Source organism: Leopardus geoffroyi, chromosome B2 (genome assembly GCF_018350155.1).
Source record: "Leopardus geoffroyi isolate Oge1 chromosome B2, O.geoffroyi_Oge1_pat1.0, whole genome shotgun sequence".
Classification (NCBI taxonomy): domain Eukaryota; kingdom Metazoa; phylum Chordata; class Mammalia; order Carnivora; family Felidae; genus Leopardus; species Leopardus geoffroyi.
In genome coordinates, this window is record NC_059332.1 from 66,490,289 (window position 1) to 66,515,497 (window position 25,209).

The 25,209-nt window shown below is 39.3% G+C and overlaps 1 protein-coding gene across 1 annotated transcript; it reads left to right on the plus strand.

Moving 5' to 3' along the window:
* The first annotated feature begins 5,175 nt into the window (after positions 1–5,175).
* Positions 5,176–23,094, plus strand: DDX43 (DEAD-box helicase 43). The gene is made up of 17 exons (XM_045498765.1): positions 5,176–5,425; positions 7,165–7,220; positions 9,393–9,519; positions 10,579–10,710; positions 12,184–12,265; positions 13,133–13,289; positions 13,505–13,623; positions 14,077–14,187; positions 14,560–14,701; positions 15,614–15,714; positions 17,065–17,152; positions 18,151–18,278; positions 18,509–18,618; positions 19,392–19,530; positions 20,177–20,264; positions 21,185–21,337; positions 22,884–23,094. Exons 1-16 carry the CDS (start codon positions 5,176–5,178, stop codon positions 21,296–21,298), a joined length of 1,944 nt encoding a protein of 647 aa, XP_045354721.1. The 3' UTR covers positions 21,299–21,337; positions 22,884–23,094.
* Positions 23,095–25,209: the final 2,115 nt, after the last annotated feature.

Sequence of the window (25,209 nt, forward strand, 5' to 3'; positions counted from 1 at the left end):
TTTTGCATTTTTTTAAGTTTATTTATTTTGAGACAGAGAGAAAGTGTGAGTAGGGGAGGGACAGAGAGAGAGGCCTAGAGAGAGTCCTAAGCAGGCTCTGCACTGTCACTGCAGAGCCTGATGTGGTGCTTGAACTCATGAACTATGAGATCATGACCTGAGCTGAAGTCCAACGCCTAACCGACTGAGCCGAGCCACCAAGGTGCCCCCCAAATTTTGCATCTTTTAAAAGGCAGTGCTATTAGAATATATAGATTGATGTTTATGTAATTTGAGGGTAAAGAGAACTAGATCATGGCTCCAAATGCTGTCACCATAAAAGAACAATGATAGTTTTTTGCCAAATTAGAATTAAAACTTATCCCCTATACCTTGCCCTCCCAGTGTGAAATGAAAAGACAAATTATAGAGAAGAACATACTGTAAATAATAAAGAAAAAATGTTTAACAACATGGGGGAAATGCCTTTTTTATAAAATAGGGCAAAAGACTACACAACAATAAGGATCCCAGAATTTTGCCTGGAAAAAAAAATGGGAGGAATAAATTTATCTCTAGGTTACGTTTTCATTTTTCAAAATCATGTGAACACATATTAATTCTATAATCATCTTGCAGCTCACGTTAACTATACTCATTGGCAGGGAAACAGTTTTTTCTTGGTAGGGATTACAGTTCAAAGCTGAAATCCCCTTCCTCCTGGAAGTATGCCCAAGGGTCCTTGAGAGGCAAACTGGTGGAACAGAAATTGCTTGGCTTTGGCATCACATCCACTCGGGTTCCCAAGCACAGTGGCTTCCTGACCTCAGTGTCTTCATCTGTGAAATGGGAACACCCACGACCCCCCTCACAGGAGTTTTCCAAGAATTAAATGAGAAGACAAGCCTGGCTGATTGTAGGTGTCCTACATAATGTCACCCTCCCTGATTCAGGTGGCAAGTTAAACTCTTTCCTATTTCCCAAAATTAGGGTTCCTACTGAATTCACACCCTGGTTTGTGCCTAAATTTCAAGTTGAAATTGCTCATCTAGCTGCTTCCAGAGCCAAGGGAGGTGTTTGCTGCCCCCTTGTGGGATGGTGTTGAGACCATATTTTCCTCCGAGGATACAGGGACCCCTAATCCCACCCCCACAGCCAGTGCGGGAGCGCCGCACCGTGACCCCGCCCTTGTGCAAACTCAAGGGGAAGCTGGGGCCGGGCCAGGACCTGGGCGGGGGCCTCCAGAGACTCGCAGTGCGGGGGAAGCGGAGCTTAGGAGAGGGTGGGCTATCGAGCGCCTTCTCCGCTTCCGACCCGGGAGCTTCGGGAATCTTCGGCAACCGCTGCCAGCTGAGAAAGGCCCTGGTGCGCCTTACGAGGTTAAGTGGGTGGAGGGGAGCTAGAGCTGCGGAGTGGGGCTGATTCAGCCCGTCTCCAGAGCTTGCGGTCAGACCCCCCCCGGAGGTAAAGGTGTGAGCGAGTGGAAGCCTTTCTCTCTGCAAAAAGAAAGCGCAGGCTCGAGGGGCCCTCGGGTAAAAATCGCGCTGAAATTCCGCGTTTTTATCTTTATTCGTGTTTGGGGCGGTGGGGAGAAGTAGAGGGTAAACCGGACCTGAAAGCCCCACGGTCACAATTTTCTACTTGCTTAGTGAATATTCTAAGTTCTAGTTGGGATCTAGAGTAAAATATTTCACTTTTTTTTTTTTTTTTTTTAATCACTAAAGGCTTAATGTCATAGATCTTGAACGACAGGGGATGCATTTTGCTCTATTTTATGAATAATTTAAAATACATAAAAGGGCCTGTAGTTACCATTTTAGATATGTCTTTATTTAGCACCTCTCACCAAGTAAGAAAATAGAATATTAGAATGTTATTTGCTAGTCAACTGGCCAAGGGGCAAAAATTAGCTGATCCAATTAAAAACAAAATCAAAATGAAAAGCTTGACACAAAATTCCTCTTTTCAAAAATAGACTTTATTTTCATAAAGCAGTTTTAGGTTCATAGCAAAGTTGAGCTGTAAGTCCACAGATTTCCTATATACTCCTCCCACCTCCTGTCCTCCAACCCCCATCACACAGCCTTCCTCACCGTCAACATCTGTCACCATACTGGTACATTCCTTGCTCTGATGATCCCGCATAGACAAGTCACTATCACTCAAAATCCATAGTTTACTTTGGGGTTCACTACTGGTGTTAGGGTAATTTTGACCTCATACAATGAGTTAGGAAGTATTTCCTCTGCTTCTACTTTCTGGAAGAGATTGTAGAGAATTGGTATAATTTCTTACTTATATTTGGTAGAATTCACCTTTATGTGGCAGGATAAAGTGAAGGAAGCCCTTCAGAAAGTAGAACAATACTGGGAGTGCCTGGCTGGCTCAGTCCATGGAGCATGCAACTCTTGATTTGGGGGTTGTAAGTTCAAGGCCCACTGTACACATAAAGATTACTTTAAAAAAAAATAGAAATAAAAAAAGCCAACAAAGAAAATAGAACAATACTTAAAATTTAAAACTTCTGCTCTGTGAAAGACACTGTTTAGAGAATGAGAAGACAAGCCACAGACCCAGAGTGTTTAGAGGGAAATTTATAGACTTGAATGCATATAAGAAAAGAAGAAAAATCTAGGGGCTACTGGGTGGCTCAGTCGCTTAAGGTCGGACACATGATTTCGACTCTTGATTTCGGCTCAGGTCATGATCTCATTGTTCATGAGATGGAGCCCTGCCTCAAGTTCCTCGCTGACACTGTGGATTCTCTGCTTGGGATTCTGTCTCTCCTTCTCTTTCTGCCCCTCCCCCGCTCCTGCTGTTTCACTCACATGCTTGTGATCTTTCTCTCGAAATGAATAAACTTAGAAATCTAAAATCAATCATCTAAGTTTCCATCTTAGGAAATAAAAAAGGAAGAGCAAATTAAATACAAGTAAGCAGAAGAAAAGAAATAATAAAAATTAGAGCAGATATCAATGAAATTGAAAACAGGAAATCAACAGAGAAAATGGATAAAAACAAAAGCTGGTTCTTTGAAAAGAGCAATAAAATCATAAACTTCTAGCCAGGCCAACAAAGGAAAAAAAGAGAAGACACAAGTTACTAGTATTGGAAATAAAAAAGTGGGACATCACTGTATATCCCATGGACTTTATTTTAAAAAAAACTTTTTTTTTTTGGAGAATCTCAAATAGGCTCTCCAATGCGGTCCTCTATCCCATGACCCTGTGATCATGACCTAAGCAAAATCAAGAGTCTGACGCTCAACTGCCTGAGCCACCCAGACACCCCTCCCATGGACCTTAAAAAAGAGTACTATGAACAACTCTTATGTCCACAAATTTGATGATTTAATTGAAATGGATTTTTTCCTTGAAAGACACAATCTGCCAAAATTCACACAAGAAATAAACTACTTCTATTATATCTATATCTATTAAAGAAATTAAACCAACATTTAACAACTCTGCAAAACAGAAAACACCAAGTCCAGATGTTTTCACTAGTGAATTCTACAAAACATTTAAGGAAGAAATTACACCAATTTTCTACAATCTTTTGCAGAAAATAGAAGATAAAGGAAAACTTTCTAACTCTTTCTATGAGACCAGCATTGACCCAATACCAAAAGCAAGGACATTGCAAGAAAACTACAGACCTCTTTCTCATAGACCTATGTGCAAAAATTCTCAACACAATATTAGGATTCGATTTGATTCAACTAGATTGGATTGGATTAGAAATCTTGGGGCGCCTGGGTGGCTCAGTCGGTTAAGCGGCCGACTTCGGCTCAGGTCATGATCTCACGGTCCGTGAGTTCGAGCCCCGCGTAGGGCTCTGTGCTGACAGCTCAGAGCCTGGAGCCTGCTTTAGATTCTGTGTCTCCATCTCTCTCTGATCCTCCCCCGTTCATGCTATCTCTCCCTGTCTCAAAAATAAATGTTAAAATAAAAAAAATAAAAATGGATTAGAAATCTAATCCAATAAAAATACTATCCATTTCAGATAAGGATTAGAGAATGGGTATTAAGTATAGGACACATTTATGCTTTTATATATTTCCTGGGTGCTTCAATAGCACTGTAATCCTATTTCTCCAGACATGATTACATTAAGAGTTACAGTTGGGGGCATCTGGGTGGTTTAGACAGTTAAGCCTCACCCTTTTGATCTCAGCTCAGGTCTGGATCTCAGGGTGATGAGTTCAAGCCCCACCTTGGGATCCGACCCTACTTGAGGAGCCTACTTAGAAAGAGAGAGAGAGAGAAAAAAGAAAGAAAAAGAAAGAAAGAAAGAAAAAGAAAGAAAGAAAGTTACAGTTAATTCCATGTGAGTTAACCCATTCAACCTGGATGGATCACGTTTGGTACTTTTTTTTTTCTTTTTTTCATTCCTGAGCATGGACCAGAGAACCTAGCATAATAAAGAACTACTTTGTTTTATAGTTGAGTGAACTGAGATTTGTTTAGACAATTCAAAGATCCTAATCAAAGTAGGGGCACGCCTAGCCGACTTGCTTCCTGAAATAATACATCCAGCCATAGAGCCACACTACAATGACGGGAGTGCTTCAGGCATTTATTAAATTTCATTACCTTGCATACAGCAAACATTCAGGTCAAGTGTGTGAAGAGTTAAAGCAGCATTTTTCAGTCCAGAGAGTTTTTAAACTGTGGGTCATTGAATTTTGTGCATAACAACCAATGATTTAAAAATGAATATTAAATATATCAAAGTGCTGCTCTTAGAACAATGGTAAGTGCTGTTTTTTTAACCTTTTGTTTCAAAATTTTTATGTATGTACTGGGTCATGTTGTAAAAATGGCTGACGTTTACGAGTCACGGCTAAAAAATGTTTCTGAACAACTGAGGTTGAGGGTGGTTGGGCTGGGAGTTTCGTAGAGCAAAGCACAAAGGAGAACCCTTGGAAGTCCCACACCTGAAAAGGAACCTAAAGCCTGCGCATTGACTTTCGAGGAGCCCTCATATGATAGAAAAAGTGGATTGGTCAAACAGTGAGGACCACGCCCACAACATCTTGTCCACCAATGGGTGCGTGGCCAGGGCGTGGCGAGCCTTGAGCGGGCTCCTTAAGTAGCGGCTGCGTGGATACCTTATTTAAGACTACGACGGCACGGGGGTGTGGTGCAGATCCGTATTGGAGCGACGTCGTACGCGCCGGATCTTCAAGGAACCATGTCGAGGCAAGAAGCAGACGCCAACGCCTCCTCGTGGGTCGTTGCGACCCGACGAGGCTCGGCAGTGTCCCGGGCTCCAGAAAGGAGGCCGACGGAGGATTCAAATCGAAGAGGTCAGGGGGTCCCTAAGGGCGGCAGAGGTGGCGGCTGGAGGAATTCCTCTGGTCTCCCGCAGCCTGTGGCACCTGGTGCCCGCGAACCGCCGCTCTGCTTTGGATTGAAGAACATGTGGGTCGGCGCTGTGATCGGTAAGTGTAACAAGGTTGGATAGGCGGGGCGGGGCCAGGGCCTCCCCACCCACTCTCTTCGCCTCCATTCAGCAGCCATCTAATGAAATCAAGGCCTTTAACTGTGATATTTCTAATACCATCTGATGCTAGAATGATGTCACTTTAGATACTTTGTGGAGTTGATATTTTGGGAAACCAAACTCTTAGATTTATCAAATCTTTGGAGTGAAAGGTCAGGCCTTTTCACGACTTAACCCAAAATGAACAAGTCCAAGTCCAATCTGTTTGAGCACCATTTAGAACCATTAAAGAAGGTGTAGGATATTAGAGTTGTTCAGAACAGTGAAGGTGTAGGATATTAGGGTTGTTCAGAACAGTAGCAATATCTTGCACTGTTTCTTTTACTTGGGTATTTACCTCCTGAAAAACAGGATCTTTTATTCTTAGTACGCCTGAGTCTTAGAAATGCATTTTTGAAAGACACTTAGAAACTATAGAAATGGAGATTTGTCCCATTTGTGGCCATTAAGACAGGATAAATTTGAGCACTTTGCCTATTAGGTATGAGAGCTAATATTTTGTTTTACCCTTTTCTAAACCTGTTTTGAAAAACGACAGCATTTTGCAGGCTGCTGTATAGAGTTGATTGATAGACCAGGTATAGATTTGTTTCCTCAAGAAGGCTCAGGCTCAAAGATCTGAAGAGTGATGCTCCATAAATGAAAGCCCCTAGATTTGCAATAAATCACACACTGAACACTTACTGAGCACCTGTGATAGTGCAGGCTCTGTGCTAGAGACCACCCACTTAATGTTGGTTCTGGAGCCACTTTTTTCTTGTAAAAAAAAACAACACATGTATTTAAGCTTAAATTTAAGTGCAATACAGTACTGTTAGCTATAAAAGCAATGTTGTGTGACAGATCTCTGGAATGTTTTCATCTTGGATGACAACTACCCACTGAACAACTCACCATTTTCCCCTTTTCCCATCGCTGGCAAGTACCATCATCTTTGTTTCTATGTCTGATTACATTAGATACCTCAAAGTCATGCTCTGTTTTTTGTGATTGGCTTATTTCATTTAGCATAATGTCCTCAAGCTTCAATCATGTTGTCAAAAAAGGAATACTTTAAGGCTGAAAGCTTTTTTAGCATGTTTATAACATGTTTTTCAATTTTTAAATATTAAAATTTTTTTTAGTGTTTATTTTACTTTTGAGAGACAGCATGAGCTGGGGAGGAGCCGAGAGCAAGGAAGACAGAATCTGAAGAAGGCTGGGGACTCCCAGTCATCAGCACAGCCCAGTGTGGGCTCAAACCACATACCTTGAGATCAGGACCTGAGCCAAAGTTGGATACTCAACTGACTGAGCCACCCAGGCACCCCTATACCAATTTTTTTTTCATTCAGTGGTCTGTTGATAGTCATTTAGGTTGTTTCCACTTCATAACTATTGTGAATAATACAATAATGCTGTAATGAACAGGATAGATATCTTTGAAACAGTTTTGTTTCCTTTGGATATACAGCCACAAGAGGAATTGCTGGATCATAGGGTAGTTCTATTTTTAGTTTTTGACTAACCTGTCCCTGTACCAATTTACATTCCCACCAGCAGTGCACACAAGCTTCCCTTTTCTCCACATCCTCATTAACACTTGTCTCCTGTATTTTTGATACTCATTCTCATAGGTGTGAGGTGATATCCAGTTGTGGCTTTGATTAAATCTCTTAAATATTTTATTAAAAACAGGTCGTGGTGGGTCAAAAATAAAAGACATACAAAGTACAACAAACACAAAAATACAGGTAAGTGGTCTATTAAATCCTCAAAGAACATAGTTCATTTGTAACTATAATTTCTCTTTAGTTATTAACATACTATTGGTTATTTAAATGAATTGGCAAAACTCTTCAGGCTGCCATTCTTTTTCAGGAATGGTCCCACATTGTGGTCCATTTCCAGGTCTAGGTTTTGTGACTCCTGGAGGTAAAAATCTTTAGCGATAATCTCAACTGACATTGATCTTGAATATTCATCATGTGCTTTTTGGACCCCATCCCTCAAACCCTGACCTGCGCCTGTGTTCCCAGTCTCAGCAGCTACATCATTCACCCAGTTCCCAAGCCAGAAATCTCAGATTACTTCCCTCTCCTTATCCTGCAACCAGTCCGTCACTGAGTTCCTTTATATTTCCTGTATTTCTCAAGGGGAATCACATTTGGGGCATTCTCCCCTAATCTTCCATCCCACTTCTAGTCTTATCCCCCTCTCACTAGGCTCTACTGTGACCAGCACAATATTTCTAAAATACAAATTGTTTTCATAATTTGTTTTCTTTTCCTGCATAAAAATTTTTCATAATATCTCAGGCTCTTAAGAAGTCCAGACTCCTTAGCATGGTCCACTTGATCTGTCTCCTTTAACCTCTAGCCTCCTTTGCCTTCACTCCCTCCACTGAACTCCTTGAGTACTTACAGCTGGGCTCCTGACACTCTCCTATCTTAGCTGATACAACTCCTGCTCATCAGGGAGGCCTAAGACCTCCTGCATCCCCATTCTTTCCATCCTCTCCGTGTTCATTTCAGCCTCATTTCAAGAACTTATACAGGGGGCCTGGATGGCTCAGTAGGTTAACCATCTGACTTTTTTTTTTTTTTTTTAAATTTTTTTTCAACATTTATTTATTTTGGGACAGAGAGAGACAGAGCATGAACGGGGGAGGGGCAGAGAGAGAGGGAGACACAGAATCGGAAACAGGCTCCAGGCCCTGAGCCATCAGCCCAGAGCCCGACGCGGGGCTCGAACTCACGGACCGCGAGATCGTGACCTGAGCTGAAGTCGGACGCTTAACCGACTGCGCCACCCAGGCGCCCCAGACTTTTGTTTTTTAAGCTTTATTCATTTTTCAGAGGCAGACACTGTGAGTGGGGAAGGGGAAGAGAGAGAGAATCCAAAGCAGGCTCCCAGCTCTGAGCTGTTAGCACAGTGCCAACACGGGCCTTGAACTCACTGACCACAAGATCATGACCTGAGCTGAAGTTGGACACTGAGCCACCCAGGGGCCCCTAACCATCTGACTCTTGGTTTTCACTCTGGTCTTGATCTCAGTTTGTGGGATTGACCCCTGCATCCAGCTCTGTACTGACATGAGGAGCCTGTTCTTTATCTCCCTCTCTCTGCCTCTCCCCTCCACACATGCCCTCTCTCAAAAATAAACATAAAAAGAACAGAGTTGTCTGTAAATAGTGGAAATTGTTAAGCTTTTTTGAAATCACCAGCCTAAGATAGCAGTTGGTATAGCAATTTCCAGATATTGAATCAATGAGGTTATCTGGGATTATGCATAGTTAAGGATGTGACTTCAAGAGTCTTCAAATGTCATGTCAGCCTTGTAGTAAGGTTGCTTTCCCTGAAGTTAAAATTTTACATAAATAACCTGATCATTCAATCTGCTATTAATATAGCACATAGGTTAATCTGCCACATCCCTACAGTTCTATATGATTTTCCAAATTACAATTTCATAGTTAAAAAGAGGTCAGATTAACAGTTTAATCTTCTAACACTAGTTGCTAAATGTATTCCATAACTGTCACCGTAGGTTTTTTTTAAGTTTATTTTGAGACAGAATTCCAAGCATGCTCTTGCTGTCAAGAGCAGAGCTCAATGAGGGGCTTGATGAACCATGAGATCATGAGCTGAAATCAAGAGTCTGACCTTAACCGACAGAGCCACACAGGTGCCCCTGACATGGTAGTTTTTAAATTTAGATTGTCCTGTTCCTTTTCCTCCAACCAGGAGATAGATCTCAGGATAGATTTGTAGAATGAAGAATCCCCTCCAATTAGAACTTAAAGACACTGATAGCAATACTAGATTTACTTAAAATTTTTATGCTATTTGAAGTTGAGTGATTTTTTTGGAGGGGGGTGTGGTAAAAGGACTTCAGTCTCACCTATTTTTTTTCCTGCTTCTAGATAATAAAAGGTTATCCTGATGCACAGGTCAGGATATTCGGTAGCAAGGGTATGAAGGCCAAGGCCAAAACAGCGATAGATAATGTTGTTAAACAACAAGAAAGTTACAGTTTAAAGCCTAGAATTGGTAAGTAATTTTTGTATAGCACAGCCTTGTTAAAATTTTAAAAATTGCTTTGTTTAAAAATTGCTTAGTTGATGCTTTTCCTGATAACATCTTCAGATTGCTGTCATTAAATCTTATCTGTTATGGATTTTTTCCTTTGAAATGCCAGAATACTCATTTTCTTACATTAAAACACTTAATCTCTATCGTGAGTGAAGCCTTGCAGTTTTACTTTTAGCCACAGGTAAGTGAGAAAAAACAAAATAACCTTTTAATGCATTCACTATTAATGGTAGAAGGATTAGTCATGACCTTCTGATTCTATCTCTTCCCTAGAATGTGACCAACTTTGAAAACTACCTAGTTTGGCATTTAAAAAAATCTCAGGGTCACCTGGCTGACTCAGTTGGTAGAGCATGTGACTCTTGATCTTGCGGTTATGAGTTTAAGCCCCTTGTTAGGCATAGTTTACTTAAAAAAATCTCAGATCTTGGACTAGAGGAAAAGCCATTATTGAGCCATTTCCGGAAATATGAAAGTAACAAAGAAATGACATCTTAAAGTTGATGGCAGCATTGCCTCTTAGTGTTTCTTAGGAAGGAAGCTCTGGGAGGCCTTTAAGATTCTTTATCTGTTAACCTGGGGTGACCTCTGCCTCACAGGATTGTTGTAAAGATTAATATGGGATTTATTAGCAAACACCAGGCTTTCAAACTAATTTCCATTTCTTTAATAAATTTCCATTTCAGTAACTCTGGTAACTGAAAAACTATACAAATTGTCATAGCATCATAGTACTAAAACCTACTCTTTATATTTTAAGCATTATTTTCTGGTATGTATGTATGTATGTATTTTGAGAGAGTGTGCATGAGCCAGGTAAGGGCAGAGAGAATTCCAAGCTGATAGCACAGAGCCTGAGGTGGAGCTTGAATTCACCAACCGTGAGATCATGATCTAAGCAGACTGAGCCACCCAGGTGCCCCTATTGTCTGGTTTTTAAACACAAAACAGTAAAGTGGGGTAATTTATACAATTAGGATTTGTTTTGAACTAATTTGGTAAAAAATATTTTAACAGATATTGTTGCATTCCAACCTTCTGTTGGAAGAGATTTAAGGACAGAGGGTAATAGTACAGAGAATCAGCCATTGATTGATTGGGATCAAATTCGAGAAGATGCTTTGAAATGGAAAAAGAAAAAGTGGGAAGGTTAGTGCTGTATCCTAACATGTACATTTAGTGTTGGTGTACTTTTGGTGGTTTTTTTTGGTTTATTTTTTTGGGTTTTTTTTTGGGGGGGGGCGGGTTTTACTTGAGGTTTTTATCCTCTAAGATGTGTCTTATTTCTATTTATGAAATCAATATGAAAAATGTTAATAAAACATTAAGTGCTGCAGTTAGTCCCTGTGGCAAGACTTGTTTCTATGTTTTCTATGCTGTTATCAGTGTTATAATTGGGAAATTAAAATATTAAACTTATGGGGAGCCTGTGTGGATCAGTCAGTTAAGCATCCAGCTTTGGCTCAGGTCATGATCTCACAGCTCATTGGTTCAAGCCCCACATCTGGCTCTGCATGGACAGCTCAGCCTGGAGCCTGTTTCAGATTTTTTGCCTTCTTGTCTGCCCCTCCTCCATTTGAGTTCTCTTCCAAAAAAAGTAAACTTAAAAACATTACACTTTTTTGTCTTATTGGAGGTAATTCATGGCAAGAGTTTAATAAAATATAGAAAATCAGGCCCAAGGGGAAAATGAAGACAATGAACATGCCAACCATAAGTGGTTAACATTGTTGGATGTGGTTGAGAAATTGATTCTGGAGTGTACTTGCTGACAAGGGCAAAATAAGGGAAAAACATTAAGAAAGAAAAACAGTTTTTGAGAAGAGATGAGGGTTTTTTTCATTTGCATTAATCTTAAATGAGATTCTCACTTGGAATTATGGAGTGTAATGTTTCACATCCACTAAACTTCAGTCTAAATTCAGGTACTAATTTTGGCTATCACAAGGCAGCAATACAATGTCATTTAAAATTTGCAATGGGCTCAGCACTGAGTGTGGAGCCTGCTTAACATTCTCCCCCCTTTCCCACTCTCCCTCTCTCAAACTCTCTAAGATAAAGTTAAATTAAAAAGCAAAAAGCTAATGCACTAATAGTGACAAATATTAACAATGACCACTTAAGTGTTCAGTTCATCTGCACGTTAAGTTACCAGTGCCGCCCTGAACAGTATGTGGTAGGGAGATCAAGGATAGGGGGTCCAGAAAAGATTTAAGTTTGGAGGAAGTATGCTAGCCATATAAAAGAAAGGAGACAAAATAGCCTCAAAGTAGAATAAATATTCTATACCTAAAACAGAAATAAAATGGATCTTCAAAGACAAGGTAAAATCAGTCTACTGTGTTTGAGAAGAAGATTCACCAATTGGGATGATTGTCTTATGTAAAGTATTCTTTCTCTTACTAAACTTAATTATCAGGGCTCCCTTTCTCAGATGAAAAATGAAAGAAACCAAAACAGGAGATCTCTTAGAGACTAGCATAAGTCTGACTGGCAAAGAACTGTCTAAACCTGTAAGGTGAATTTAATAAATAGATTAGTTTAACTTCTGTTATTGAATAAATTTCAATGAAATATAAATCCTGACTTATCAAAAAGTTTTAATTTTCATCTTTGTTTCAGACTTACCTGCAATTAAGAAAAATTTTTACAAGGAGTCAGAAGCAACAAGTTCAATGTCACAAGAGCAAGTAGAAAGTTGGAGGTGAGTAGTTTTATTTAAGTATTTGTATTGTTATATTATTAAATTAACTCATCAGGCAAACATTTAAAATTACTGCAATCGAAGACTACATTTCTGGTATTCACATGAACTTGGTTACATCCTACATGAAATATTTTAGAACATTGCTATCCAAGAAACCTTTCTGCAAAGATGGAAAAAGGATAGTATTTGTCCAATAGAGGAGTCACTATTCATAGCTATTGAACTTTGAAAATGTGGCTAGTGTAATTGAAGAGCTGAGTTTTTAACTCAGGAAGACTACTGTGGTTAGTGCAGTGCCTGCTGTGTTGGACAGCAGTTTTAGAGAATTATTTCTACTACTGTTAATTCATAAGTTGATATGAATATCAGCATCTCTTCTTCAGTGCTTATTATCTGGAATTAAGGGTCCTAACAGCAATGTGTTTTCTATCAGTCTGTTATAAAACTAAGATAATATGGAAGAGCAGAACAGTTATTCTAGGATTGGAATAGGGCTCAGACTTTGGACAAGTGATCACGTGTCAAATGAGAAATTTCCATTTGATAGGATTGTTGACAGTAAATGTATGTGGAACATTTGTAGAACCTTGTGTTTGCCAAGTCTGATAGAAATCATGAAGCATGTGATTTTCAGGCTCTATTCATCAGCTTTCGATGAAATTTCATTGGCCCATTCATACAATGTATCTTTTTTCTTTTCTGTTAACTATTCTGATAAGAAAAAGATGGGCTCACTTCTATTGTATTTTTCTGTAGTTTGACAGTTGCAGTTGAATTTCTAGATATGATGAACTAATGCTGGGAAACATTTCTTACTTGGGGAATAAAGTGACCAAAGCCACTAATACTCTTTTTTCCTTAAAGGAAAGAAAATTATAATATAATGTGTGATGACTTGAAAAATGGTCAGAAGCGTCAGATACCAAATCCTACCTGTACTTTTGAGGACGCCTTTAAACATTACCCTGAGGTCATGGAAAACATTAAAAAGGCAGGTTTCAGGAAGCCGACACCAATTCAGGTATGGTTTCTTTAATTCCAATGTTTTACTGACAGTTTTTTTCCCCCCAAACAATGTCTGATTATTAGAAGTTAAATCACCAGGGAGTAACTATCCCTTGTGAGCATCCCCTGTACCAGCAGGGCCTAGCATGAAAAAAGATGTTGAAAGAAGTTTGTGGCAGGGAGAGGAGGGGCATTTGACTGAAAGATTCACTTTTAATATTTCTGTTTTAGTCACAGACATGGCCAATTGTCCTACAAGGAATAGATCTTATAGGAGTATCCCAAACTGGAACAGGGAAGACATTGTCCTACCTAATGCCTGGATTCATCCATCTCGATTTACAGCCTGTGTAAGAATTTCTACAGCTGGGTTCTCTTCATAGGGGCTTAATAGATGTGGATATCAAAGATGCAATTAAAGTTTCTTTCATCTGTTGCATTGGCCAAAAAGTATGCCTAGCCTCAGGGAAATGAACTTATACTGGCCTGGTCAGAGTATAAGCTGACAAAGGATTTTTAGGAAGTGATAGGTAGTCTTAATAGTGAAATATTGGAAATGTTTAAATAATTACGTCCAATACAATTGTGTGGGAATGTTTGACACAGGGAAAGTGTTGGCCATGTTAAATGAAAAGGCTGGTATCTGGGCCCTTGGTGTTTTGTTGTGCCATTTTTCTGTACCCCACATTTTGTGGTGAATGTATGGGACTTCTGACATTCATTCCTACAAATTCTGAAAGCGGTGAATGAATGTACTATATGTACCTGAGACAGGTACTTTAATAATTGTTTTCTCTCCAAAGAATTAGAGAAAAAAGGAACGGACCCGGAATGTTAGTCCTTATACCCACTAGGGAATTAGCTCTTCAAGTACAAGCGGAATGTTCTAAGTATTCATATAAAGGCCTTAAAAGGTACGTTGTCATTTCATTGTCCATTCTTGTAAGGGCATTTTAATAATTCATAGCTTTATACATTGTCCCCATTTTTTACACATTTAGAGAATGTGATTGGCTCAGCATGGGTCAGGCATTACCCCACTCTAAATCAAAGGTAGCCAGGTCAGTGACATCAAGTAACAGTGATGCAAATGTGGCTCTTTAGAACACATCACTGAGGGTTGATGGGTGTGGATAGTTCTTAGAAAGGGACAAATACTACCCAGAGGGTATCTGATACTTTCTGATTTACATACCTTTCTTTGTACCCAAAATGCTTTGGTTGGGATTTTGTGTTGTAATGGGACATTCCTTGCCTGAACATGTACCTCTTTTTTTTTTTTTAAGTGTTTGTATATATGGTGGAGGAGATAGAAATGGTCAGATACAAGAACTGAAAAAAGGAGTAGATATTATTATTGCAACTCCTGGAAGACTGAATGATCTACAAATGAATAACTTTGTCGACCTCAGAAGCATAACTTACTTGGTAATCATGGAGTGAGGGTTTGGGATACTAGGAGGAAGGATAGAATTCTTATTAAAACAGTCTTAGAATACTATCCATGTTGTAATAGTTTCATTTTTTTAAGTTTGAGAAGCAGAGAACACGAGTGGGGGAGGGGCAGAGAGAATGCCAAGCAGGCTCTGCTGCTGGCATAGAGCCCACACAGAGCCCAATGCAGGGCTTGAAGCCCCAAGATCATGATTTGAGCCAAAACCAAAGGTCTATGCTTTGCATTCTATTTCAATTTTTATAAATATTAGAAAATGTAGATAAGTAAAAAAAAATTAAAATCCATGTAGATATTTTAGACATTAACATTTTTTTAAATAATTTTTTTTTAGTGTTTATTCATTTTTGAGAGACAGAGAGCATGAGCAGGGAAAGGGCAGAGAGAGAGGGGAGACACAGAATCCGAAGCAGGCTCCAGGCTCTGAGCTGTCAGCACAGAGCCCAACGCGGGGCTTGAACTCACAAACTGTGAGTTGGGCACTCAACCGACTGAGCCACCCAGGCGCCCCGACATTAACATTTTTTTCATTAGATCTAGAAACTGTAAGCCAGCTTAAATCAATCTGTGTTACAACTAGATCCAACCTTATTTGTTCTGAAGAAATTAAAATAGTGGCTTAAGGGGTACCTGGGTGGCTCAGTCAGTTAAGCATTAGACTCTTCTGGAATTTGGCTAAGGTCATGATCTCACCTCACCAGGTGTGAGGGAGCCTGGTTGGGACTCTTCCCAACTCCTGCTATCTTTCTCAAAAGGTATTCTTCTAAAATAAATAAAATACTGGCTTAAGTAATAGGGGAAATGAGAGAATTACCTTATTATAGTATGTTAACAGAGCATATTAGTTACCTCCCATGTCTAATGTAGCCACAATCATTTTAATGCAGGTATTAGATGAAGCTGACAAGATGCTAGACATGGGATTTGAACCCCAGATAATGAAGATTTTATTAGATGTGCGCCCAGACAGGCAGACAATTATGACAAGGTAGGTAATATGCCTAATTGCTAGTCTACAAAATAGAAATCACTGGACTAGACTCCATTCTTAATTCCCCTACAGGATGTTAGAGTATTGAAGGTATCTTGAGATGCTTCGGTGAAAGACATCATGTCATCACTTAGTACAGCAATTCAGTGTAGCAGTATAATAATGATTTGGATTTCCTAAGTTATAGGTAGACATTTCTGTGAAAACATACAGGGAACTCATGGAGGGGAGATTGTTTCAGAAGTGGGGGCCTCACATTTGAAAACATGCACCTGTTCTTAGAGACAAACCTTTGATACTGAATAGTTTTTTGCCCATGATAAAACTGAGAAACAAGGTTATTTAAATGAGCCTGGGTGGCTCAGTTTAGCATCCAACTTGGGCTCAGGTCATAATCTTCCGGTTTGAGTTCGAGCCCTCAGTCGGGCTCTGCCAATAGCTCAGAACCTGGAGCCTGATTCAGATTCTGTCTTCCTCTCTGTTCCCCGCTCACACTGTCTCTGTCAAATAAAATAAAAACATTAAATAAAAATAAATGCAGAGTGATCTATAGACTGTTTTCTCTGTGGCTTATAACCTTTGTGCCATTAACATTAAAAAGAATAGTATATAATTGGAAGTATGTCCTCATTTGTTACTAATAGTTCCATTGTTATAACTACAGTGAAAGTACAAAAGGTAAGATTACTTTGTATGGATGAAGAAACATTTGAATTTACATGTCCTTTCAGTACACTTAAAATGCTTTTATTTTGCATAAGCACTTGGTTTTTTGACTGACAATGTATGCTGACAAAAAAATACTGTTTTATAAAGGCCAGGGGAAAACTAATCTAAATCTTGAATTCATTTTTTTTTTTTTTTTTAATTTTTTTTTTTTCAACGTTTATTTATTTTTGGGACAGAGAGAGACAGAGCATGAACGGTGGAGGGACAGAGAGAGAGGGAGACACAGAATCGGAAACAGGCTCCAGGCTCTGAGCCATCAGCCCAGAGCCCGACGCGGGGCTCGAACTCACGGACCGCGAGATCGTGACCTGGCTGAAGTCGGACGCTTAACCGACTGCGCCACCTAGGCGCCCCTTGAATTCATTTTTGATTAGAATTTAAGGCATAGATCTCCTTCACCTTGGTTTATAAACTTTTTAATTCAGCTTATTTAAAGGTTTCATCTAGTAGCCTCACTCTAGTCCAGCAATTCTTTGTGAAGTACACATTCTGTAAAAGTCCTCCTTATTTAAAAGTACTAAATTTGTCTTCCATGGGTAATCTGATTCATAGCATTCTTAGGGAAATGGTAATTTTTTATGATAAGATTTTAATGTTTGTATCATGCTTTATTTCCAGTGCAACGTGGCCATATGCTGTCCGTCGACTTGCACAGTCCTATTTAAAAGAGCCCATGATTGTATATGTTGGTACTTTGGACCTAATTGTAAGCTTGTTTTTTATTACTATTACCAAAAATATTTCTTATGAGAATTGTAATTACTTTGTTTTGACATGACAACTCTGTCCACTCCCTAGTTATAGAGAAAATCTTAGATACGTATGATTCATTGATAAAAACTTCAGTATACATACATCCAAGACTAATTTTAACAATTATGGTAGTTATTTCACATCTAAAATTTTAATAATCCCTCAATACCCTCCTATCCAGTCCTTTTTCCTATTTCCCTGATATCTCATTTTTATTTAATCCTGTTAATCAGGTTCTGAACAAGGTCAACAAGTGCATGTGTGTAAGTCTGGTGTTTTGGTGAAATTACGATGGGTCAGTGGGTTCAGATATCAGTAATTATACAATCCATAAAGATCTCCATTATGTATCTCCTCCTTTGAAAGTTCCCTGGCCTTCCACTTAATCGAAATTGAATGTTCGATTAATCATTATTGAAAAATTGATCTTTTAATCACAAGTAATAGTGATAGGTCATTGCCTAGGCTCATTTCATTAGATTGCATGAAAAGTTTGGCTAGATATGGCATTCCTTTCATTAAATGCTATTAAAACCCATTTTATCTCTGGGTTAAATTGTATCAATGATATTTTGAAATTTTGCATTAAAGTGTCAGAATACTCACTGAATGGAAACTCTTGTCCCAAGCTGATCATCCTCCATTATAAGAACTGTACCCAAATTCATGGCAGTTTGGCCTCACTCTGGTCATCTTTCCCAACAATGGTAACCAAATACTTTCAACTAACTTGCCAAGTACTCAAGTTTCCAACTCAGCTTGGGTGAATAAGTAAGAAGCAAGAGGCTGAACGATAAATCTTTGAGTAGAAACAGGTCCTTTTGAGATGATCTGCCTTTTTCCCCTTGGCAGTTTATTAAAACTTAACCAGTGATAGCGATAGATACATTTTGAGCCAGTGTATATTGTTTGCCTATCAATTTTGATGTACTGATCTTTTGACTCCTTTAGGCAGTAAGTACGGTGAAACAAAACATAATTGTCACCACAGAAGAAGAGAAGCGATCTCATATCCAAACTTTTCTAGAAAACCTGTCTCCCAAAGACAAAGTCATCGTGTTTGTTAGTAGAAAAGCTGTGTGAGTATTTTTTCTTTTACATCATTAAATCATCAAACGGATGTGTTTAGCATTAGCTCTATTTGTATATTAATTTCAAACAGTGTATATATATCTTTCAGTATGTTTCAGTCTTCTGCTAATAGAAGTAAATAGAATGGAATAGTCCTTGCTAATAGAAGTAAAACTAATAAATTGATAGTGGTATTAGAATAAGCACTTAAGATCACTGACTTCATCTTTTGCTTCAGTGCCGATCACTTATCAAGTGACCTGATCCTACAACATATATCAGTGGAGTCCCTTCACGGCAACAGAGAACAGAAAGACCGAGAGAAAGCATTAGAAAACTTTAAAACAGGTACATTAAAAAAAAAAAAAAAACAGGTACATTACACAATTAGTATTTGATCCAGTTTAAGTGTATAATGCCTGCACCTGGCTGAGTGACAGCACCTTTTCATGGAACCCATTTCTAAGATCTGTCCTCAGTTTGCAGATCCCAAAACTACTTGCTAGAGCTCTGAATATTCAGATTTTCACAGGCGTCTGGGTGGATCAGTCAGTTCAGCATCTGACTCTTGATTTCAGCTCAGGTCTTTATCCCACTGTCATGGAATCAAGCCCCACGTTAGGCTCAGTGCTGAGCGTGGGTTCAGATTCTTTCTCCCTCTGACCCTCTCCCCTGCTTGGGTGCACACTCTCAAATTAAGAATACGTTTTAGTCATATATTAAATATATTTAGCTGTCCAAACTCCCAAGAACTGATATTTAAACCTGCATATCAAGGTAATTTGCAATGTGGGGTACTGCCATTAATTTACCTGAAAGTTGTATATCTTTGACATGGTTCAGGTGATGCAGGGACTATCTGCTGAACCATGATGTATATTGTATTATAACTTGCCAGCAGTTTAAAAGAAATATAAATATTTATAAATATTATGTTATTATATTGTATTATATATAAATATATATACAATTATCCCTTTCTAATTTTCACTGTCCTAAGTATTTTAATATTAAAAGTAACAATGGTTCACCCAATTAGATATTAGGGGAGAATATACGTTTCTGATATGTCTTGGGTTGGTTTATGCCAGAATGTATATTCTTTTGGTTTTGTTCTTTAGGTAAAATAAGAATACTGATTGCCACAGACTTAGGATCTCGAGGTCTTGATGTCCACGACATCACACATGTTTATAATTATGATTTCCCCCGGAACATTGAAGAATATGTACATAGAGTAGGCCGCACAGGAAGGGCAGGGTAAGTAAGCACAGTCTACCTATGAAAGAAGCCAACCACCATTACTCTGTTCACAAATGATTCTTAGCTAGAAAAGTGTTTTTTGGTCTTGCCTGTAAATTGTCTGTGCCACTTGCTTTGCTACTTTATCCCTGTCCAATTGGCCTGTTCCAGATTCAACCAGATGCCTCTCTGATTAGTTGCAGCTGTTTCTTATTCTACTCTTTGCTTTATATCTACAGTGTCACACTGAGCTATCCACAGTGGATACTCTACTGTTCCTGTGTAAGAGGACTACTAGCAAATCCCTTGGGAATACGCAGTTGAAACAGTGGTGCCTGGGTGGTTCAGTCAGTTGAGCATCCAATGCTGGGTTTCAGCTCAGGTCATGATCCCAGGGTCACACTGAGCATCAAGCCTGCCTGGGATTCTCTCTCCTCCTCTGCCTCTCCCCCACTTGCATGCACACTCTTTCTCTCTAAAATAAAAATAGAACAGCTCCAGATTATTGAGATTCCAAATTGCTGTTGGAGTGATGCTAACTTTTAATGAATAACGTATTTGGGCTTGTGAAAAAGTTGAGGTTTTGCTATTTTTATTGTTTTGCTAACTGAATCGTGAGTACAGATTATAAAATTGAATTACATGCACTCCTCCCCTTTTATAGGAAGACTGGAATGTCTATTACCCTCATCACTAGAAATGACTGGAGGATCGCTGGTGAGTTAATTAACATTCTGGAAAGAACACATCAGGTGAGAATAAACAACTCAGAACTCTACCTTGTATCACTTTTCTAATGTTCAAATAATTTCATTTATTCCAAGTACCGGGGCTTAGCGCTTGTCAGGAAGAAACATTAAACATGTTATGAGTGCTATAGCATGGCAAAGACAAGGAGCTATGGTATATAATTGGGGAACCTGATCTAATGGTAGTGAGCTTCAATGGAAATCATACTGAGGAAGAAGCCAATGGGGCGGAGTTTGGAAGAACTGTACAAGAAAGGGGTACATGTTCTAGCAGGCAAACATTCAGGCCCAGTGGTAAGAAAGAACATACAGAAAGTGGCACCAGTTACAGTAGTTAAGGGGACTGGCAAGCAACTGTAAAGGGCCATGCAGGCAGGGAGTGGTAGCATAGTCATGGAAGTTTTTAAAATTTTTTTTTTAATGTTTATTTATTTTTGAGACAGAGAGAGACAGAGCATGAATGGGGGAGGGGCAGAGAGAGAGGGAGACACAGAATCGGAAGCAGTCTCCAGGCTCTGAGCCATCAGCCCAGAGCCTGACGCGGGGCTCGAACTCACGAACCGTGAGATCGTGACCTGAGCTGAAGTCGGACACTCAACCGACTGAGCCACCCAGGCGCCCCAGTCATGGAAGTTTTTAAAGATCAGTCTGGTTTTATTCATTTATTTTTTGAAATAGTTTTTTAATTATTTCTGAGAGGAGAGGGGCAGAGAGAAGGGGACGGGATTGGGAGCAGGTTCTGTGCTGACAGCTCAGAGCCTGGAGTTTGCTTCAAATTCTGTCTCCCTCTCTCTACCCTTCCCCCACTCTTGCTCTTTGTCTCTCTCTCAAATAAACAATAGAAAAAATTTTTAAAACTGCCAAGAAAAGCTTTCACTCTGCAAGAAAATCTCATTCCTAGTAATAAACATTTAATGTTTCAGAATGTCCCAGATGAACTTACGGCAATGGCCGAGAGATACAAGGCAAATAAACTGAGAAGAGAAATGGAAAAATTGGGAAACCCCCAAGGAAAACCTAAGAAATGTTATTACTAATGTCCTTGTTGAAAAGTGGTACCAGCCTACCTCCAGGAGGTAAAATTTAACACTTTCATATTTTGGATTTCCAACAGCCTGTTTTCCTTAACTACGCTGTTACTATGTTTGTTGCAATCAGCACTATCTGTAAGAGTCATGAACACAAATTATTAGGGGTTATTTAACTTTTATATAAGTTCCAGTTAATATATCTCATTTAGAGTTGCAAGTTTTAGAGAGTTGAAAATTTTAAGTTGTATAGAAATCTCATTAAGAGTAACTGAGTTGGCTGAGGTATAAATGGGTAGAAGCTCTGTGCAATTTGATAATGTATCGATTACAAATACATAACCTTCTCAGCTATTAACTTTAGGAATGTATTCTATAAATATGTCTGCATATGTAAGTAAAGATTCATTATTGCAATATTTGTAGTAGGAAAAGACTAACCTAATTAATTGTCCAGTAGGGAGCTATATGAATAAATTCCAGAGGATTTTTTTTAACACTGACAGCCACCCAGTGCTCATCACAAGTGCCCTTCTTGATCCCCTTCTCCTATTTCACTTATCTCCCAATCACCTCCCCTCAGATAACTAGCAGTTTGTACTCTAGTTAAGAATCTGTTTCTTGGTTTGTCTCTTTTTCCTTTGCTTGTATTTTCTTAAATTACACGAGTAAAATCATAGTATGTCTTTCTCTGACTTTTGCTTAGCATGATACCTCTATTTTTTTTTTTTGTGAACCATATCTGAAGGAATTAGTACTTATAGAGAACTCAAAACTGAATGAAAACCTGATTAAAAAATGGGCAAATGACTTCCATATACCTTTCTCCAAAGATACACAAATGGACAACAAACACTAAAAGATGCTCAGCCTCACTAATCACTGGGGAAATGCAAATAAAAACTGTAATGAGATTGTCTCACACACATTCAGATGGCTATTATAGAATATCTACTATCAAATAAACTGAGTTTTGGCGAGGAGGGGTAAAATTAGAACTTTTGTGCACTATTGGTGGGAATGTGAGGTGTGTATCCACTGCAGAATAAAGCAGTTCCTCAAAAAAATCAAATAACCCAGCAATTTTCATTTCTGGGTTAATATCCAAGAGAATTAAAAGCACCCTCCCTAAGAGGTTTGTCTACCCAAGTTCATAGCTTTCTTAATAGCCAAAAGATGGAGGCAACCCAGGCATAAACAGAGAAACTAATTGGTGTGTAAAGGGAAATTCTGACAGGATGGTACAACATGGGTGAACCTGGAGGATATTATGCTAAATGAAATAAGCCAGTCAAGGACAAATACTGTGTTATTCCACCTAACAACGTAGGTAGGTAGAGTAGTCAGCTTCTAGAGAAAGTAGAGTGGTTTTCAGGAGCCAAAGGGGGAAAATGGGAGGTGTTTAATGGGCATAGATTTTCAGTTTTGCAAGATAAAAAAGTTTAGAGAGTGGCTGTATAAAAATGAAGATACGTAACACTAAACTATATTTAAAATGGTCACTGTGGCAGATTTTGTTACATGAATTTTATCACAGTTTAAAATTTAAAGGCTTGGGAATAGCAATTTATGTTTTTCTCTACTTATTTTTCAGATTTCGAGACTTTAGAGATACTATTTAGGATATATGGAAATATTGCAAACATGCCGGCTGTATGAAGAGATGACTGATTCTAAAATAGTGTTTAAAAAGGTGGAATTCAATATTTTATACCTTCTTTAATAAAATCAAACATTTAAACGAGTTAATTTTCCACTTTTTATTATCTTTATTTGAAAATAAAAGTACATTTTATCTCCTAAAATGTTGCTCTATTAATGTCAGTCTTTAAAGAGTTTATTTTAAAAAATTTTTTTTTTCAACGTTTATTTATTTTTGGGACAGAGAGAGACAGAGCATGAACGGGGGAGGGGCAGAGAGAGAGGGAGACACAGAATCGGAAACTGGCTCCAGGCTCTGAGCCATCAGCCCAGAGCCCGACGCGGGGCTCGAACTCACGGACCGCGAGATCGTGACCTGGCTGAAGTCGGACGCTTAACCGACTGCACCACCCAGGCGCCCCAAAAGAGTTTAAAGCCTGTGCAGATGTCATGGCAGTGAAAAAGATACTGTTGACAATTTTTTTCTATGATAAAAAGATAAGGTGATCTCTTACCCTGAATAGCCCTTTAATTTTGTTAAATAGAACTTTATTTGGGAGTGCTTGTCTAAATAATTATACTTCACCTACTTCTAAATGAAAGAGTAAAAGGGTTTCATGAGACTAGGATATGCAACAGTGCTTAAGTTTCAGCCTATAGGCTAAAATAAATCCTAGGAAAAATAAAATTTCGTTTCCATGAAAGATTCTTAGACTAATCTCATTCCCCAACTTCTCTTTATAGTTTTGAATAGTTTTCTGTTCTGTACATGATAGTTATATTAACAACTTGCGTATAATTGGTTAGGGCTTTACCTCCTCTTAAATTACTACACATTCATACAAAAGTAGTTTCTTGGGATGCCTGGGTGGCTCAGTTGGTGAAGCATCTGACTTCAGCTGAGGTCGTGATCTCACAGCTCCTGAGCCTGTGTTGGGCTCGGTGCTGACAGCTCAGCCTGGAGCCTACTTCAGGCCTCTCTCTGCACCTCCCCTGCTTCTGCGTGTTCTCTCTCAAAAAATAAACATTAAAAATGTGCCATAGTGTATGAGAATAAGAACCAGATAAAACGTAGAAATAAAAAGTGTATAATTTCAAATTCAATGACCACAAGTGAAACCAGAAAACTAAAATATTGTTGGAGCCAGGTGGTAGACATATGATATTACCCTTTCTACTTCTGTGTATATTTGAATATTTTCATAATAAAAGTAGTCAAAAAAAGTTTACCAGAGTTGACTCATTAGACTAAGTGAACCTGTAAGTCAGAATCCAGATTGCAGCACAGAAAGACAAAGTCGTTCCTCTTTCACGGCTGGCAGGAGATTTGGGAAGGAGTTGTATCTGGGGCCCAGAGCTTCACAGGGACCCTGAGGACTTCGATTAACTTTGGACACAGCACAGATGAGACTGACCAAGTCTCCTGACCTCAGCAGCCCCTCAAAGCCAAGGCAATACAGACCAATGGCCTGTGGTGGAGGTGGAGGCAGAGCCAAGGGTCTCCAGCTGGCTGGAGGATTGCCTTTATTAGACATTTCCAAGTTTCTGGCGTCCAGATCTTTCTTTCCTGGAGTTGGACTCAACATTCAGGGGGTATAGCACAGGAGTGGCAGTGGGAGTGCCTGGGATGCTACATGTCTTAAAGAGGTCCTCCCTAGCAGGCTTCTTGCTGGAGGGTTTGTTTTCCTCCAAGAAAAAAAGCAATCCTTGGGCTCAGCTCCTTCGAGTAATGTGGATGGATGGGATCACTACAGTATGGGCCATGATCTTCAAAATGATGGGTTTCCTGCACCTCAGTGTCCCAGTCGGTTAAGTGTTTGACTTCAGCTCAGGTCATGATCTCACGGTTCATGAGTTTCGGGCCCACATCAGGCGCTCTGCTGTCAGCATAGAGTCTGCTTCAGATCTTCTGTCCTCTCTCTGCCCCTCCCCAGCTCATTTTCACTCTCTCAAACTTAAAACAAGAAATTATGATGGGGTTTTTGGACTGGAGCCACATGGCGTCCATTGGGCCAGATCTCAGGGAGGGTGTTCTGGAGATCAGGGCCTGATTTCTGGTGGGACCTCAGAGACTGAGTAGGTGACAGGGCCCTAGGCCCAGAATGCTGGGCAGTCCCTCCGGAGGATGTTTGCCTTTGACATAATCAGCTTTGGTCTTGATCACCACTGATGCTGGTGCCAACAGGGAAGGTTGATGGAGACCCTACATGGCTTAATTTTTATTATTATTTTTTTCAATATATGAAGTTTATTGTCAAATTGGTTAACATACAACACCC